At 42.0% G+C, this 20248-nt stretch overlaps 1 protein-coding gene across 1 annotated transcript; it reads right to left on the bottom strand.

The window, feature by feature from the left end:
- Positions 1–7432: 7432 nt before the first annotated feature.
- On the bottom strand, positions 7433–19817 carry LOC309348246 (uncharacterized protein). The gene is made up of 2 exons (XM_081873297.1): positions 19717–19817; positions 7433–8568 (listed from the first exon to the last, which is right to left on the bottom strand). Exons 1-2 carry the CDS (start codon positions 19780–19782, stop codon positions 7552–7554), a joined length of 1083 nt encoding a protein of 360 aa, XP_081729423.1. The 5' UTR covers positions 19783–19817; the 3' UTR covers positions 7433–7551.
- Positions 19818–20248: the final 431 nt, after the last annotated feature.

The raw sequence follows: 20248 nt of genomic DNA, 5'->3' as shown, positions 1-20248 counted from the left end.
AGATCCATAGTTGGGTTCCTACTGAGAGTATTTGGCGAGTCAACATGACAGTGATGATGAATTGAGGATCGGAGTCATTGTTCTGTGGTATTATGGCAGTCAAGAAAACAAGTGTAACTTTTGGATACAGTGGTACCTTGAGTTAAGTACTTAATTCGTTCCAGAGGTCCGTACTTAACCTGAAACTGTTCTTAACCCGAAGCACCACTTTAGCTAATGGGGCCTCCTGCTGCTGCCATGCCGCCGGAGCACATTCTCATCCTGAAGCAAAGTTCTTAACCTGAAGCACTATTTCTGGGTTAGCAGAGTCTGTAACCTGAAGCGTATGTAACCTGAAGCATATGTAACCCGAGGTACCACTGTAATTGTGTTTTTAATAAAATTAATTTTTAAAATACTGCAAACCAGTTCTCTCTCTCTCTCTCTCTCTCTCTCTCTCTCTCTCTCTCTCTCTGTGTGTGTGTGTGTGTGTGTGTTGAATCTGGCCATTCCTCTTCACCCAATTTTCTTGGACAGACATTAAAAAACCTAAAATGCAAACCTGAAGTATTTGTTTGCCAGGTGAATGCAATCCCACAGTTACAAAAAAATAAATAAATGATGGGAAATGGCATTCTTATAGTATATATATAAAAAAGGGCACACCTAAAGAGCTGAATTTTCAAGTTGCCTAAATGGCTACGCTTTCCCTCATAAATAACCTGCAAGGTGTTACCCAAAAGAGTGCAATTTTTTCACAGGAAGCAATTTCTTTCACACTGGGAACATTGTCAAAGCATCTAGGATAATGGAACATTACCTAATAGGCTGGTAGGAAGTTTCAACATGATATTATTACCATGTGCCACCCTCACTGAAATGAGTGAAAACATTTCACCAATATTCTCTACCCAGAATGAGAAGTTTCTTTTGAACTCTAGAAAGAGATTATGAATAAGATTCTGACATTCTGAAGGGTGATATCTCACACCTGCTTGATCCCAGCAGGGGTATAAATAAATAACTTTTCTGTTTTACAATTTAAAATACTCATTTTACATCCTTTTTTGCAATTGTTTTTATTGATTTTCATATTATATATTTATACAGTACCTTCTTACAATATTAGTAACCTAAAACTCTCAGGATTACCACTTCCCTCTACCCCTCTTCTGGTTTTCTTGTTTCCACATTATAACATTTACACATGGATTTATATCAGCATACTGTTCACAGCGGGTGGCGCTGTGGGTAAAACCTCAGTGCCTAGGACTTGCCGATCACATAGTTGGTGGTTCGAATCCCCGCGACGGGGTGAGCTCCCGTCGTTCGGTCCCAGCTCCTGCCCACCTAGCAGTTCGAAAGCACCCTTAAGTGCAAGTAGATAAATAGGTACCGCTTTATAGCGGGAAGGTAAACGGCGTTTCCGTGTGCTGCACTGGTGCTGGCTCGCCAGAGCAGCTTTGTCACGATGGCCACGTGACCCAGAAGTGTCTTCAGACAGTGCTGGCTCCCGGCCTCTTAAGTGAGATGAGTGCACAACCCTAGAGTCTGACAAGACTGGCCCATACGGGCAGGGGTACCTTTACCTTTACCTTACTGTTCATATCTATACATGGTTCTTTCTATAATCTCATATAGAATGCTCCATACATTGTAAAGTTTATCTCCTACCTGCCAGTGTTCTTTATATGGAAACAGTGTTTCTCAAGGTAAGTTATAAATTTCTTACAGTCTTTTTGGAACGACTGGTCATCCTGCTCATGGATTCGTCCCATCAGCCTGGCTAATTCTGCGTACTCTACCATCTTTGTTTGCCATTCAACGATAGTCAGCAGATCTTGATGTTTCCATCCTTGAGCTATCAAAACTCTGGCCGCCATTGTCACATACAGAAATAGTTTTTCGCCTTCTTTTGGTATCTCATCCCCAACCATGCCTAAAAGAAATGCCTCCAGCCTTTTAGGGAAGGTACCGTATATCTAAACATTTTTTTTAGTTCATTGTGTATATATATATATATATATATATATATATATATATATATATATATATACAATGAACATTTTACATCCTTAAGATATCAATGACTTCCCTTCTTCTCTTTCATTGGTTCATTTTACGTATCGTAAATCCCTGCATATTTTACAAAAACTATACCATTCAGTATTCCATTATTGCACCCATCAAAACTTTTTTACACTATTAATCTTAATGCTGCCAGCATTGTCAACTACACACAATTATTTCCCATATATTCAGCAAACGTTTTCCAATCTTCTTTAAACATATATTCTTCTTGTTCTCTTATTCTATATATTAAGTCTGTGAGTTGTGCATATTCTGTCAGCTCGTTGCCATTCTTCTTTGGTTGAGTATGTCACACTTGTGTGCCCGTAGCTCTTACCATCACATCATAATTTCTCTTACTCTGTCCATCGTCTGGGCTGCCACTGAAGCATGGGTAGGCAAACTAAGGCCCACAGGCTGGATCTGGCTCAATCGCCTTCTAAATCCAGCCCACGGACAGTCTGGGAATCAGCATGTTTTTACATGAGTTGATGTGTCCTTTTATTTAAAATGCATCTCTGGGTTATTTGTGGGAAATAGGAATTCATTCATTTCCCCCCAGTATATACCCCCCCCCCGCCAAGATCTGAGGGACAGTGGACCGGCCCCCTGCTGAAAAAGTTTGCTGACCTCTGCACTGAAGGGTATTAACCTCACAAAATCCTCACAAAATTCCCGACCCTGTTCTTTTTCTCACACTGAGCACATCAGTCAGTTCAGGCAGAGTGAGAACTTTAAGCAAAATTCAGGACCATGGACAGCACCCATCAGGTCACACTTCTTTAAGGCTTCTTCCCATGTTGTACTGTAGGTATGGAGGGATACCGGTATTTTCCACCCATTTAGAGCTGAAACTATCTCAAGACTTGCTAACATTAGGTGGGCACACTCGCTATACTCTCATGGATGACCGTGAAAAACTTTTTTTATGTCAGCAAGCCTATCCAGGCGTGTAAATTACTATTTACTTTTTATTATTATTTTGCTGATTTTATCCGTTTCTTTAGTTTACAAGAAACAGTTAAAAGCAAAAGGTTACAGTTAAGGAAAAGTGGTTAAAAGGTTTAAACAACAATTAAAACCATCAGTAAATTAAAAAAAAGAGATTAAAACTGAGATTTAAGAGGGCAGCAGCCAAGAAAAAGGTGAAGAGGCTTCCCCCGTGATGAATCAAAAGCTTTGAGGAAAGGGATTGAAAATAAAACTGCTAACAGTATGATGCTGCTATACAATTTTACAGTGCAACCGTATTTGGAATACTGTGTACATTTCTGGTTGTTTCACCCCAGAAAGGAGAGCTGGGGAAATTTCAGGAAAGGTTGAAGAAAAATGAAGGAAAAGGTCAGTAAGGGGGAACAGCATAGAGCTGCATTACATGAATAAAGTCAATTGGAAGTTGTTGTTGTTGTTTTCTTGCAATTGGAGAATTCAGGGTCATCTGATGAAATTGAATTTTGGAAAATTTACGATAAAGAAAATAAAATACTGCCTCTGAATGTCTCTGAATACCATTTGCTGGTAACTGCATGTCAACAGAGCAATGTGGCACTCAGTTCCTGCTTGCATGCTTCCCAGAAGCAGACAGCTTCCAGATGGACCTTTGGTCTAAATCAGCAGCCAGACACTTCTTATGCACTAGTAATAATGAATATAGAGGGGAACTGTTATGGAAACTGGGAAAGAAAGACAATAGAGCCAGGACCCAGACCGTGTGTTTCTTTCACTGATTTTATTCATGACACTCATGAGCCATCTGCTGGCAAGCTGGACTAATAGCACTTTGAAAAGGGAATTTCAATTTTCTCCCCTCTTGGCTGTTCTCTAGCAACATTTGCGCACACCATTCAGGCAAAGCTACCTATTCTTCTTGCAAGCGCATATCGTGAAGTCAAGCTCAACTTACCAATTTCTCAGGAATGCTGTGTGTACGGAAGTGGAGGGAGAGAATGCCTATTCAGGGAAATATAATTTTATAGCACCCTTACATCCAGCACGCAAGGTCAATGTATGTAATCACATTTCTTATATTTCATTCTAACCATTTGCAGAGTGGAAGCCATATTTGTGTGTTGTAGCTGAAACAGCAAAAGTTCTTGTGGCCTCTTTAATGCAACCACATTTATTATGGCATGTTAGGTTTCACAGACTGTACAAGTCGGACAAGGTGCAGTCCCAAAAAGTTTATGCCATCCTAAATGTATCAAGCTTTAAAGGGTCACTCATAGAATGCATTTGGATGTGGCTATTATTGGACACGGGTGGTGCTGTGGGTTAAATCACAGAGCCTAGAGCTTGCTGATCAGAAGGTCAGCAGTTCAAATCCCCACGACAGGGTGAGCTCCCGTTGCTCAGTCCCTACTCCTGCCCACCTAGCAGTTCAAAAGCATGTCAAAGTGCAAGTAGATAAATAGGTACCGCTCCGGCAGGAAGGTAAACGGTGTTTCCATGCGCTGCTCTGGTTCACCAGAAGCAGCTTAGTCATGCTGGCCACATGACCCAGAAGCTGTACGCCGGCTCCCTCGGCCAATAAAGCGAGATGAGCGCCACAACCCCAGAGTCGTCTGCAACTGGACCTAATGGTCAGGGGTCCCTTTCCCTTATTATTGTGTTAGTCTTCCTGGTTAGAAGGCTAGTGCTTCTAACATTCCTTTTGGATCGCATTACCTGCTGCATTTTCCATTTTTGATATGTCCAGGCAGGTGGGTGTGGTATGACACAACAGCAGATATCATCGGACATGTCACCACCCTTTATGAGCATGTGTACTTCTGTTTCCCCATGACTGGCCCAAGAAAATAGTGGGGGAAACTGTATCCTAGAATACCAGCCCATATTTCATCACAATGGTGTGGTTTGTGAAAATAGAGCAAAAATGTACAGCACAAAATTCCTGCAATTTTCCAGGGATTTTAATAGGATCGAAAATTTATTGTATTTTTTCTGGAAGCAATTATCACAGAATTGTGTGCTAAACTTCCACTAGATTCTGCTAGATATCCAAAAGTGGTTTTTATGTCATGTGAAAGATCTTATAAAACACAGGAATTGTTAGGTAAGGAAACATTGGGGAAATGAAGAGATGTGCTGTCTGAACGCAGTCTTAGTTATTTCCAGGCTTTATAAGCAACTCTATTTAAACTTGTGAATAAGACAGATTCTTATTCCTTAGCCTATAAAACCTCATCATATAAATAAAAGCTGTTAAAGAGTAACTTTGGTGGTCATCATTGTCTATCTGAATCCTAAATAATTTACTGCCTTTGACAGCCAAAATCTTGGGCAGAACAGGTTGCCAATCATTCGAGGACAGTGGACACATTTGGAGTTTTGAGCAAGTGACATGAATGCCACCCTCTTTTGTCACCATTCTCCTCTCCCCACAGAGAGACAGAAAGAAGACAAATTGCACATACCAACACACAACACTTTCCCAAGGCAACTGGGTAAAGGTTGGATCCAGCAGAATTAATCTGAGAAGCACAAAGATCTGAAAGAGGAAGTGGGAAAGAGTTTCACTCTTCCAGCTTCCTTCTTCAGCTCCACATACTTGAAAAGATGTCCACACTAACTCTGGAAAAGCAGCTGACAATAAAATTATGCTGGTGGTGGTCCCATGTGCATACCCAATCAAATTACCCAAAGCATTTACACACAGGAGTATTGGGTAGGAAAGCTTTCCTTGGACAGTGCCATTTTGACGCAGTTGTGTGGGGCTTGCAAGTTTGAATTCTTCCCTTGCTTTTTCCCTTTATATAAAAAGCTTGAATGTCAAGTAGACGCATTCAGTCTTGCCCTCTTCCTGACATCATGTTTTCTTCTGTACAGAGGAAGTTTTCAGCCCATTCTTTCCACGAAGAGAATATTCAGACATATACTCTGACCACCTGCAACCTTGGTTTCACCGCAGTTTAATTACTTGAGTTGCTTAAAGTACAAAATGACACCAGCTAAGACCCTGTCCTTGAATCCACTGTTCTAAAGAGTAGTTTGCCTTGAAAAAAGCATTATTCCATCTATCAGCCGGCAAAATGAGTAATGGATATCAGCTGGTCCCTTTTCTAACCTGCAAAGCATTGCTTACTGTTGCTTCGTGCTATTTTTAGCTGCCCTTTCACTGAAGTTGCAGAGGAATTCGGTCTGGATTTACTGTTCCAAGTTGACAACTGTGGTTCTTTTTGCTTGCACAGGGAAGCATGTCTTTAACCAATGTATCTGAGCTAGGGACTTATAAATGTTTCCCTTTACTTCCATTTAATTTGGGCATATGTTTGTCCATGATTCTATTTTTGTTTTTGTTGTTGTTTTCTATTTTAATCCCTTTCTGTGTGTGTATTCACATGCACACATTTTCCCACAGGCATCATTAAATTGTTCTTCTCATGGAAATTATCATTCAGAACGTTGCCATTTCCATATCATTTCACATGCATATGGGATAGATTCTGTTCTGGCTTCTTCTCAACCCATTCAATCAATATTCCTATCCCTTCCCCAGAAACAGAGGAGCCCTAACACTGGTGACTAGCTGTGTTGCAAGACAGCAGAGAACTAGTGATGGGTGGAGGGTATGAGATGTTTCACCCATTCCATGTTCCAAATCTATACACACACCAGCATCCTGCCCATGGCTCACAAGAGCACACGCACATCTAAAACTTAATGAAGGGATAAGTCACTACTTCTAAAACTGCTTTTCATTTTTTAAAAATGCAATGCATAAGGACATTAGAAACTGGCTTATACCAACTCAGACCATTTGCTCATCTAACTCAACATTGACTACACCGACTTGCAGTGGTTTTCCAGGGTTTCATTTCCCTCTCAGCCCTACCTGGAGATGCCAGGGTTTGAACCTAGGACCTTCTGCATGCAAAGAATTTGCTCTGCAGCCTTGTCTTCAAATACAGTCCGATTTCCCCCTTTTAACCTTTCTTCTTCTTTTTACATTTCAGATTCACAACAAAAAAATACAGGAGGTCCTCTTGCCCAAAAGTGTCACATCATCATTTCACTTTAGGTGTTCAGTTCTCCCATTAATATTCCTACCACCAAGGTAAATTCCATGTTTAGATCCCTTATCTACTCATTCCCCCTGACCACACCCAAATCCTACCCACATGATTCTTCTGTAGGAATCCTGTTGTTATAGTTTGGGTCCTGTGATACTCCTATAGGTGAGCTGAGTGGTCACTCAACTCAAATAGTATTCCTCCAGGTCAACCTCTAGCATGGCTGCATCACACAACCATTTAAATAAGCAAGAAGAAAGTTTTGAAGGACACCAAGACACATAGAAGAGTCCATAGAACAATGGGCAACTGATATTTATTGCACAACATAGTTCTCCTATAAAACTGTAAAGCTGTTAACCATTTATTAGAATGGCTATGGAGAAATGTAATGTTGATGATTTTCAGGAAGTTGTAATTTTAACACTGCTCATTTTGAGGGATTAGGACTGAAAGGATTGGAGTTGAGCTAAAGTGGAACTATGATCCAGCTTTACTCTTCATCCACCAGAATAATATCTCCCAGTGCCATCCTTCGTGGGGCTGGTCGCATTGCAAGAAGGTCCTCATCAATCTCATCCAGCTCTTCCCCTCTCCCCCTGTGCTTTTTGGCTACATTGTCCAGTAACTTGTTTGCATGGCTAAGAGTCTTCTGAGCTCGTTGGCCGGCTGTTTGGACCTTCCCTTCCTCCAGGCCAGTCCCTGTGGCCTTCAAAGGTTTGGCCTTGCCTAAACGCTCCTGTTGCTCTTTCATCTGCTTTAATTTGAAACGGGGCCTACTATTCACCTGAGAAGGGTTGTCTGGAATCTTGACATCCTCTTGAAAATCAGGCGTTTGGAGAATGTCACACACGTTCTTGGGAATTAAAGGCTTACGGCATCGCACAGGGGAGCATTCAGCAGCAGGCTTTTTAGAAGGCTTGGCATTTCCCTCAGCTGGCAAGATGATCTGAACCTTACACAAAGGGTTGTCAAAACTTGATGAATGGATGCCCTCTTGATTCTCTAAACTGGGCTTCTCATTTGGCTTGACCATGTAAAGGCTTTCCACCTCAACCTGGGCCAAATTCTTCACCCTTTTGACATGGGGCTCACTGCCAATGGAGCCAATGCTAGCCAGTTTGGAAGCAGCCAACTGGGAATCTCTCTGAAGGCTCATGATTTTCTTGAGCTGAGCTTCTTTAACTTCCAAGGAGATGTCTAGCGGAGCCAACCTCACTGGTCTTTTCATGGCAAGATTATCCATGCTTTGAGCATCTGCTGAATAAAATGGTTTGGGGAAAGTAACACTATCTTTGGTGACTTTTCCAGCAAGGGTTTTTGTCTCTTCTTTGATTACTGTAGTGTCTGCAAGGTTGGGCGCAGAATGGTGGAAGCTGGCAGACCTGAGAACCTTCTCTTTCTTCTTTCCAGGCAATATTACAGTTGTTTTCTTATCAGGTTTGAGGTTCATCACAGTAACTTCACTAACTGTGCAGTTGAACATCTTTTCATCGGCTGCCGGAGCACCCTGAAAGAACAATGAATATGTAGATGTTTAGTGTGGTGCATGAATTCAAAAGTGTTTTTATACAAATGGACTTTCCCCTCCAGAAAAATAGCCACTTTCATCTTAGAGAGCTCTGTTCATTTATTTACAGAACAAACAACAGAAATATCAGCTTCTGACTCAGTTTGGAATGAAGAGAAATTCACAAATCACAGACTTGCCTAGGAATCCTTGAATTCACTACCACAGGATTTGGTGGTGACCCTGTGCTGAGATCAGTGGTTCTCAATGTATGTGACACACCACACTGGTGTGGCAGGAAAGGCTGGCTAGTGTGGTGAGAAGATTGAAGGACAATCAATGAAACATTTATATATTTTAGTGTAGCATAGTATAGTATCATTATTATTTTTTTGCAGAATATGGATAGATAAATGTTCAAAATGAGAGCAAGAGCATCAAGTGATAGTAGTTGTGATCTTTTTGTTTTCCAATGTATTTTTTGTTTATAATTTTTATTAAGGTTTTCCTGAACATTTTCCAAGATAATAATGCCCACTCACATTATAAAGAGCTTATAACCCACCTACTCTCAGCAACCAGAAGCATCATAGCCAGACACTGGAGAGACATGTCAGGACTGAACATGGACCACTGGTACCAAATCGTATGGAAAACAGCCTTATTAGAAAAGCTAACCAACAGACTAAAAATTTTATTAACAGCTGCATGTCCTGACCCTCTTTGAAGTGGACTGTGGCATGACATTCTGCAATACTTGCTGAATTGAACACTATTGTGTCTTAATACTTGCACTAAAATGTGCGATGCAAGGCCAGAAAGTTATTTTTGTTATTTACTCTATGTTCTGTCTACCTGACAAAAATAAGAGGACGCCTTCACCCTGGTATGACTCGCCTTTATTACATACACATCCCAGCAAGACAACAAGAAGAACCCACCGACAGTATATGAATCAATCTGGCTAGCTTTCCAATTTATTTCTTATCAATAAAACATTCAGTGCATGAGCAAATTTTTATTCTGAAAGTGTGGCCCAGAGGGGGGAAATTAAGAACCACTGGCTTAGATTTAGAAGGGGATTAGAGAAACTTATCTCCCAATGGTTATTAGTCATATTGGCTCTATACTAGGGCTGTGCACCAGAACCAGCCAAATCCCAGACCCTGAACCAAAATGGATTGATTTGAGTTGAGCCAAGATTCCACCAGAGTGCATTGGGTGCAGCCCAATTTTGCCCCATATCAGATCAGGTCCATTCAAAGTGATCTAGGAGAGAGAGGAAGGAGATGTGCAGACAGTCTACATGTGTCTCCTCCTAACCAACACCACATGTTTTATCAAGGTTTTCTTAAACATATAGTCAGGAAAGGATGAAATACCTGTCTGCTTCTCTTTCCTTCCCAACCACATGAGTGTACAAGCTCCACAATTGGTTTTAGGCCTGACATTCCCTTCAACATGAGCGAGCAAAGTGGCTTCTCACCCTAGTTACTTGCCAGTTAAATCCTCCTGAAGCCTTGTGCTAATTCACTTAACCTCTCTTGAGCTATAAGCACAGCATTTTGCTCTTTCTGCACATGTTAGTTTAGAGTCTCACTGAATGTTCATCTACTCTGACACTTTTGATTCAACTATTTTGTAGGTTCCTCTGGCTGTAATTCTCCCATGCACATTGGAAATGGTGGCAAGTCCAATGTACCCAGTACTTACAGGAGAATTCTTGTAAAGGGATCACTTTGTATTTGCAGACAGTAAAGAAAACAGCCTCTGAACATATATGTGAAACACTCTTCATCTCTGAATGTATGCACAGTACTGCAAACGTGGCACAGATGATAGGTTTGGCAGCTGATTTGTATCAGACACTATTCCCACAAGTATAATGTGTGCCCAAGCATTTACTTCTGCAAGACTGTTGTAAGCTATATCCTCAGCGCCACCCAGTGAGTTGCCACAGTAAACATTGTATATAGTGCATTGATCCTGTTTGCACATGCACGCTCTTTCGATTACTGCACAATAATCACAGGTTTCTCGCTTGTGTGAATTAGCCGTTCCAAATCTGACACCTCAGACAAAGCACAGAGCTTCTTCACTGGAGGCAATTCACACATTCATCTATGAGCCATTTTGTGGTCAAAACCTTGCATGCACATTAGTGGAACATTTATCTCCTTGCCTTCATGTGAAATAGTGAGGTGTTGAGGTTAAGATAGCGTGATAGGTAATGGGGGCAAGCAGCTTCATGGATAAAATCTTACAGCTTATCCAGAGTTAAGCTGTCCTCAGAGAGCAATTTATCCCAAGTTTAAATCCAACTTAGTTTGAAGTCCTCAGTATGCCCTGAGTCAGCAGGCGCTTTGTCTCTTCTTAATGACTCATTACTCAAGGCCTAGTTCAGTCAATAAGTGTGCTTGTGTACACTGCACAAATTGCATTAATGCTCTCCTCCATACTAAAAGGAGCATTGATGTTGTCTTACATGCTAGTCAATGGTTTGTATCTCTCTGAAACAAGCCACCAGAACTAGCCAAGAACACATATACACCAGCACACCTGCTTCCTCCCCGTAGTTTGTTTAACTATAGCTTACCACCATGTGAGAACAAGGCTATAATGTGATGCAAACAGGGCATCAGACAATCTGCGTCTGACATTCTTATATTCATGTGCCTTCCCCAATTAATGGAGATATATTGAGTCTGCATCTCTTCCTTCATTGTTTTCTAATTCCTTCTCTTTTCCTTCTCTATCTACTTATGTGATAGGTCTGCGGGACAAGATCTTGTAGTCCATCCTGTGATCTACATTGCACATCAACTTTTTAGGCACATGAGAAATAATCACCATTACATCATCACATTGATCCCTTTCATCTGTAGGTAAGTTGATCAACAGTTCATCTCCCACAGTTGCTGCCCAAATTAGCATGTTGGATTTGGAATGCCCCAGCTAGGGAAACATTGCTGGGAATTTCGTGTTGCCATCTGAACTTTTCGTAACTATATATAAATGAACTGTATTTCATAAGCCCTTCTGTACCTATTGATTAAAGGAAAAGGCTCATATCTGAATCCGTGTCTGAATAATGAGATAATGTGGGGCATTTACAGAACCCCCAAGTGAGCATATGAACAGATCAAGTTTAAGGCTGTGTGATTGTGTGCAGTTCTGCTCACATCACCTGAAAAAAGGATGTTGTGGAGCTGAAAATTTTCAGAAAAGGAAAACCAAAGAGGATGGAGTAACGACTCTATGCATAAAGTTTGCAGTATTGGGGATTTCTTAGTTGAGTAAGGTGAGTAAGTGGGAAAATGATTAAGGTGCCTAAAACTTAGTTTGTGAAGATAGTGGAGAGGAAAGCTTTTCTCCCTTTCTCATTACACTATAACTCAGAGCTATCCAGTGTGAAGGGACGCGGGTGGCGCTGTGGGTTAAACCACAGAGCCTAGCACTTGCCTATTGGAAGGTCAGCAGTTCAAATCCCCGTGACAGGGTGAGCTCCCGTTGCTTGGTCCCTGCTCCTGCCAACCTAGCAGTTCAAAAGCACGTCAAAGTGCAAGTAGATAAATAGGCACCGCTCCGGTGGGAAGGTAAACGGCGTTTCCGTGTGCTGCTCTGGTTCGCCAGAAGTGGCTTAGTCATGCTGACCACATGACCCGGAAGCTGTACACCGGCTCCCTCAGCCAATAAAGCAAGATGAGCGCCGCAACCCCAGAGTCAGCCACAACTGGACCTAATGGTCAGGGGTCCCTTTACCTTTACCTTTCTCCAGTGTGAAAGAAAGTTATTCTTCAAACAGTGCATCATTAAACTATTGAACTCAATCCTACAGGAGGCAGTGAAGACCACCAACTTGGACGACTTCAAAAGAGGATTAGACAAACTCATGCAGGATAAAGCTATTGATGTTCTACAGTCCCCATCAAAGGTAGTGTGCTTTTGAATACTTTTGAAGAATGACAACTGGGAAGAGTGCTGTTGCACTGTGGTCCTGCTTATAGGTTTCCCATTGGCAGCTGGTTGGCCACTGTGGGAACAGGAAGCAGAATGAGATAGGCCTTTGGTCTCCTCAAGCAGTTAAGTTCTTGAGGTTAATTAAATGAAATATACATTCTCAAAACAATGGTAGCACACATGGTAGCTAAGGAAATGGCCAGACAATACAGAGAAGTAACTAGAGGGGAGAACATTGTGGTAGGTATACCTGGACTATGTAATCTTGACAAGGATTGAAGATTCCCAAAACTCATTCCATGAAAAATGAATATAGTATATGCAAAACTTGTATAGTATATGCATGATTATATTATAATGTTGCACAATTATTTAATGCATATATATTCCTGATTGCTTTGCAACAATGCATGACTGTCTAAAAATACATATACAGATTTATACTGCAAAAAATATAGTAGAACATGGGGACTGGCTATTTTCTCTATATTATACATATAATATACATTTATGCATATATTTTTCCATATAGATCGGTGGGTTGTCATTTTTTAAAAAATGTTGAAGTGGCTTGGTCATAAGTGGGTACTCATTGCAAGCCACTGTCCAGTGATGAGGTTGGAAGCACCAAAATCTGTGTATAAATCCATTTAAAATGGATTACTCCATCACTAAGCTTGACATTGCATGTTTAAAAGGTAAAGGTAAAGGGACCCCTGACCATTAGGTCCAGTTGTGACCGACTCTGGGGTTGTGGCACTCATCTTGCTTTATTGGCCGAGGGAGCCGGCGTACAGCTTCCGGGTCATGTGGCCAGCATGACTAAGCTGCTTCTGGCGAACCAGAGCAGCACACAGAAATGCCGTTTACCTTCCCGCTGGAGCGGTACCTATTTATCTACTTGTACTTTGACATGCTTTCAAACTGCTAGGTTGGCAGGAGCAGGGACCGAGCAATGGGAGCTCGCCCCATCGCGGGGATTCGAACCACCGACCTTCTGATTGGCAAGTCCTAGGCTCTGTTGTTTAACCCACAGCACCACCCACGTCCCTTATTGCATGTTTACAGAGATGTTAGTTCTATGGAACTCAATGGTGTGCTTAGGATCGATACCTCAGTTGTTTGTGATTTATCCCATGTTCCAAAGTCAAGGGTAAAAAATGTGATATATTAAATGGGTTTGGGGATTCACACACCAGGTGCTGTTGTAAAGCTCCCAAGAGCACAGAATGAGAAGGAGAGATTAACTAAGTAGCCCCACAGCAGCTATTTGCTGTTAGACTCCCCATTACTAGTATGGATGGAGTAGAAATTGGACTTTGTTTGCATGTTAATGAAAAACTGCCTAACTCTGCATTTCTCAAACCAAATCAAAATACAGCTATCATTTGAAAATTCACGTTTTTCTGAATTTTGCAATACATCTCTCCAACCAATATGTAAAAAAATGCACATCCTGGGGGAAAGTTTGCTTTGAAATCCATATCTTAATAAAAATAACATACCAAAAAATACTTAATATTGAATAAACGTGCCTGCAAAATTTTGTAGATTAACCCAAACTGCATACAAACTGGAATCATGAGGAGGAATTCATTCACACTAAATGTCTGGTGGATTCTCACACGGATTTGCAAATTGACAATGTGTAGAACTGAATTCACAAGAAAGGAAAGAGACCAAAACTAACAGATGCATCCATTCTTAGCTGCTAGTGGATTCCCTGCAGAGTGATTCAAAGAAGACAGCAGATCAGGGGACTTTTGCCCCACTAATAACATTACTGTGGGACCATGACCTGCAGCAGCTGAGCGCTTAGTAGTGCTAAAATCTCTTTCAGAGCACTGGCCACCTGAGACACAGAGAACGTGGCTTCTGTTTCACCCCCACCCTTACCACGCAGTTCCTTTTGCCATGCCTTGATACCTTTCACTTTCCTGTCCCCCAACAGCCACTACCGACTGTCAAAATTTAGATAATGTGCTCCTTAAATCAGGGTGTGAATCACCTCAGTTGCGTCTATGAAATTAGCATTGTGCCAAACATTTCTCTTGCATCTGTTTCATGATGACTGTCCATTGAAAATAAATTCTGTTTTAAAAATATCCATGTGGAGATAAAGGGTCAATGAAATTCTCTTGAGTAGGATGCAGGGTTCCGCCCCCTCCTTATGTGTGCCTTCAAGGTGGCCAATAAATGTTTGTAGATGTTTTTTCTTTCATTCTGCAAATCTTCTCTTTCATGGCCTGCACTCTGCAGCCTTCCTGTGTGATCACCTTTCCTACAAACCCCATGACATCCTCATAGGAAGTGCAGTAAGGTTAACAGGTTGCCTGCGGTGCTCCTGAAGGCTGTGCATTGTCATGTTGCTAAGCCTTCTTGCTCTTAAAGAAATCAGTGTTATAAGTTAAGTGGAAAGACTTCTATTAGAAACAATTCAGGAGGAGCACCTATCTCAGGCTTTTGAAGCCAACCTCCTAGCTACCCATTTATTAGTTAAAGTTCAGGGAAAGACGTTGTGCTGTTATGGAGCTTTTGGAGGGATTGGGAAGTCCAGGCAACCAGGGAATCTGGAGAAATTTTTAATGGAAAGACCACCTCGCACCTCGTCTCACAAGGAGAGTATGGTGCAAAGATCAGAGAGTTGGACCTAGGAGACCAGGGCTGTTTCCAACTAACTTGTTCCATCAGTGCAAGGGTTGGGATTTTTGACTACATGCTATCTGATGCAGCTTCCCACAGAAGCAATTAAGGAGTTGGCCGAAGGCCAAGAAGACTGAGCAGAGGGAGTTATTCTGCCTAGAGATATGGGACCTTGGATACAACTCTGCTATTGGTCGAGGTCTCCACATAGGCATGATGACTCATGACCTTCCTTGCTGGTTAGTTGGTTGGTCAGTGTGAGTTCTAAGAGTCGTGCGGAGTTTGTTCAGTGAGAGAGTTAAGATCCATGTCTGTATCCTGTATATAGTAACTTGTAGAGTCTGCTGTAAATAATAAACCTCTAAGTAATCAAGTTACTGGTAGCAGTGGCTTGTTCCTGCTTCATCCTACCTGCCTGCAACTGATTGCTTCTGGAAGTCTGTGTATGCTCTGCTATATTCAACTGGGTCTGGCTAAGGTCCTACAATAGGTAAAGGTTGCGAAACATCAATAAGTGCTTGCGCAACAGAACTCCCCCATGTCCTCCTGATACACACCCAGATCTGTTGTAAGGGTTCCCTCAATGATCCAGAGTAGATTTGGGGAGGGGTGCACATCAGGAAAGAAGTGGAGGAGGGAGTTCCATTGCACATGCATAACTCCAAATTAGTTGGATACCAACCCAAGGTTCAATTCCACAGGAAGTCATAAAGCTCATTGGTTGATTTTGGGCATCTCATAGTCTCTCCACCTAACCTATATCACAGGGATGTTGTAAGGTTAGAATGGGGAGCAAAATAACCATGTACACCTCCTTGAGCTCCTTGAAGGAAATGATATAAGTGTAAAGATAAGGAATAAAGTAAGAACAATCCCACCCCCACCAAAATTCTAAAGTACCCTGAGAATGCAGGAGGAAAAAATAGAAACTTCTTTCACAGAGGAAGAAATATTTTGAGAAACAGGAGGATAAGTTTGATCACAGTGTACAAATAGCAACAAAAACAACTTTTCAGAATATATATCTGTAGATGGGCAGATGCTTTGTTCCAAATGTATTATTATTTCTTCACAACTTTGTCCCTGAAATACTTCCAGTCAGTGGCCCTTCTGTTAAAGACTAGAGCTGGCAAAATAAATGTTATAATGATTCACAGAATTGCAGAGCTGGAAGGGACCACAAGGGTCATCCAGTCCAATGCCCTGCAATGCAGGAATCGTCTGCCCAATGTGAGACTCAGACCCACAACCCTGAGATTAAGAAACTCATGTTCTATCAACTATTAATCTAGAGCCAATGTCTCATGCCATCTCTACTGCTCTGCAGGAGCAGAGACTTCCATGCTGGAAATTCTCTGAAATGCAGATCAATTCTACATGCAAACACCACCCAACATCAAAAGGTTTAGCAGATACCATCTCATGCAAGTCTCCATCAGAGCCATAGTAGCATAGCAAGTGGCTTTCTCAATGAGTCAAATCATTGGTCCATCAAACTCTGCATTGTCTACACTGGATGGCAGCAGGCAAGAGTCTTTCCAGATTGAACCTGGACCTTCTGGGTATAAAGTAGATGCACTACTACTGAGCTGCAGCCCTCCTGTAAAACGCCCTCCCATCCAACCCAGAGGAACACGCATTATCCAATTTTTCATCAATAGAATAGAGCACGAATAACATGCCCATACTGACCAACCTCCTTCAGAAGGCTGTACACCTGTGTACCGTCCCTCCCCAAATCAGAAAGTTCCCATGTGAAGTTTTGCATGAATTATAATTCCAAGGTGATGATTATTGACCAGAGTTAGAGAAAAGAAGCATGCATGTCAAGTCAGAGAAACTGGCATGCCGTAAGCACATCAGTCCAATGAATATGTGGTTGAAAATGTATCATCTCCTGTTGTGGTTTCTATTTGGCCCTTGTGGTTTGCAGGGCTGCTATCACTAACTGTTGACCATTATTACATACCCTCCAACAGGTTCAGTCCCAAAATTGGGAAGCCTGTCTTCCCGTCCGTGATCCTGCACGAGTCACATGACCCACGTGAGATCTTTGCGTGGACTACTGCAAAGCGCTCTATGAGGGGCTACCTTTGAAGGTGACTCGGAAACTGCAATTACCGTAATCCACAATGTGGCAGCTAGACTGGTGACTGGGAATGGCCGCCGAGACCATATAACACTGGTCCTGAGAGACCTGCCTTGGCTCCCAGTACATTTTCAAGCACAATTCAAAGTGTTGGTGCTGACCTTTAAGGCTCTAAACGGACTCGGCCCAGTATACCTGAAGGAGTATCTCCACCACCATAGTTTTACCCGGACACTGAGATCCAGCGCCGAGGGCCTCACTGCAAGAAGTAAGGTTACAGGGAACCAGGCAGAGGGCCTTCTCGGTAATGGTGCCCGCCCTGTAGAACACCCTCCCATTAGATGTCAAGGAAATAAGCAACTATCTTACTTTTAAAAGAGATCTGAAGGCAGCCCTGTTTAGGAAGTTTTTAAAGTTTAATGCTGTATTGTGTTTTTAACATATGGTTGGGTGCTGCTCAGAGAGGCTGGGAAAATCCAGCCAGATGGGTGGGGTATAAATAATAAATTATCATCATCATTATCTTCACAGAGCCCAAAAGACGGACTTGGAGACTTCTTATGTGGCAAGCACCTAATAAATTGAAATAAGATAATAAAATCAATAACATTAAATTAATCTTCCATCCTCTTCCCTTTCTGCCCAGGGAGTTGTTCTTGGGTCAACCTCATGCCACTTTCTCCTGTGTAAAGCAGGACTAGGGGGAATGCTTTGTTTGTGATGACAAACAAAGAGCTAGTTGCCTGCAGACCTTGCACTTGTGGAATGGGATTTTCCTTCTTCTCACTTCCTTCTGCAGCCTCCGATAGTGCTGGAAATCTGCTCATGGGCTTGGGGACCATATGAAATGATGGGTTGCAATTGGAGAGGGAATTACCCACTGCATGAGCAGTGATATCTTGGACTTATGCTCTGTTGGATCTAGAGACAGAAGAAACTGCAGTTTGGGATTCTATCGCTCAAGCATTTTTTTTCATTGCGGTTTGAAAAATAAGTCTGCTTCAAAATTCACATGCATTTCTGCGCAGATTTCTCCTAACTAGGGAAGGGGTAGGAATTTGATTTGGTTTGCATTTAAAAGCAAATCTTTCGTGTCTTCCCAAACCAATATGAAAACAGCCGCCCTTCTAAAATTCACAGCTCAATCCTGATGAGTTTTCATGAGGATTTAAAACGGGGTGGGGGGTGGGGAACCATACAGTTCTGCATAAATCTGGAGAACTAAATTTAATATGGGGAAAATGAGAAACTATGAGAACCAAAACTGGCATTTCCTTCCACTTCTACTGTCAATATATGTATTTTCGCATGCAATTTTGCCCAGTATTTCCCTCTAACAGAATGCAGTTGAGTATGTTATTTTCCCTAATACAGTGGTACGTCAGGTTACATACGCTTCAGGTTACATACGCTTCAGGTTAAAGACTCCGCTAACCCAGAAATAGTGTTTCAGGTTAAGAACTTTGCTTCAGGATGAGAACAGAAATCGTGCTCCGGTGGCGCAGCAGCAGCAGGAGGCCCCATTAGCTAAAGTGGTGCTTCCGGTTAAGAGCAGTTTCAGGTTAAGTACGGACCTCCAGAACGAATCAAATACTTATCCTGAGGTACCACTGTATCTGTGTGTGGATTTCTACTGAGAGCTGCATTTCAGTTCATACTCTGGTTTGGGGTGTGCATTTGGAAAATTCACATTTAAAATGCATAAAATGAATGGATTTCTCCTCCATCTCAGCCAGAGTTTCGCCACCCTTTCCCCCAAGGAATTGTGATTGCTAACTGCACAGCGTATGCAAACACTGGTGAACAGCAGCGTTGCAAGACAACAGAGATTTGGGGAGTGTGATATGCTTTACCCATTCCGTGCCCCAAATCCAAACACACACATCCAGCATCCTGCCCACCATGGGTCGTAAGAGGAAACACGCATGTGAAACCTGAGAAGGGGGAAAGCCACTTTTCCTGCAACTGCTTTTCATTTTTTTTTAAAAAAATGACATGCACAGGTGCATTGCAAATTGCCTTATACTGAGCCAAACCACTGGTCCATCTAGCTCAATATCATCTACATCTCCAGAAGACAGCTCAGCCAGTAGAGCATGAGATTTGTAATCTCAGAGTCATGGGTTTGAGTCGCACGTTGGGCAAAAGATTCTTGCATTGCAAAGGGTTGGATTAGATGATGCTTGTGGTCTCTCCAAGCTCCATGGTTGTATGAAACTAGATTCTCTCCAGGTCCTTTCTTGGGATGTTGGGAATTGAACCTGCGACCTCCTGCATGCAAAGCAGATACTCTAACACTGTGACCCTTCCCTGGAGATCAAGCTTCGTTACCTATGAAGGCGCAGCGACATGCATTTGCAAACAACACAAAACCAGCCCCTAAAAAGCCCATCTCCTTCTTTGAAGCAGAAAAGATGTACCTAACTTTCAGCTCCCTTGTCCTCAGATGTGCTTACCAGGCGGCCAGGTTGCTCAAGTTTAGCTCGTTGCTTTATCATTCCAGATCGTGGGCTTCCTTGCATCTTGCTCTGTGATGGCTTCGGCTGAAGCTCTTCTTGCAAAGTGTGCTTAGACCAGAGTGCCGAGCAAATGGGATCAGCAAGGACTTAAAGATGGTTTAGAGATACGTAACGGAGGGGGATTGGGGTCAGCTTTTATAGAGGCACTTAGGGAAATTGGCCCAGCATGGGTTCTGAAAGTCAAAATGACATGGCAAAAGGAACATATTTTTATTCCTTTAAATAAAAGGGCTCACGCTTATTCCTTTCCTGCTCAACCCATTACAATAAATACAGATATTACAGAAAAATATATCATTAGTATCCAGTTTCTTATTTCTTCACCAGAAAGTTAATGCTGTATTATTATTTTTAATTATTTTTATTTTATTTATATTCTGCCTATCTGTCTGGGTCACCCCAGCCATTCTGGGTGGCTTCCAGGACATAATGAAACATTAAACAATTAAAACTTGCCTATACAGCTGGG

Source organism: Podarcis erhardii (assembly GCF_964252035.2).
Source record: "Podarcis erhardii genome assembly, chromosome: 8".
In the NCBI taxonomy this organism is placed as follows: domain Eukaryota; kingdom Metazoa; phylum Chordata; class Lepidosauria; order Squamata; family Lacertidae; genus Podarcis; species Podarcis erhardii.
This window is presented reverse-complemented; position numbering and strand designations above follow the sequence as displayed.

Excerpts from the sequence above, each read along its gene's own strand:
- LOC309348246 (XM_081873297.1), bottom strand. The coding sequence starts at position 19,782 with ATGCAAGGAAGCCCACGATCTGGAATGATAAAGCAACGAGCTAAACTT. Across the intron at positions 8,569-19,716 it reads TTGAGCAACCTGGCCGCCTG|GGTGCTCCGGCAGCCGATGA; the intron begins GTAAGCACATCT and ends TTGTTCTTTCAG.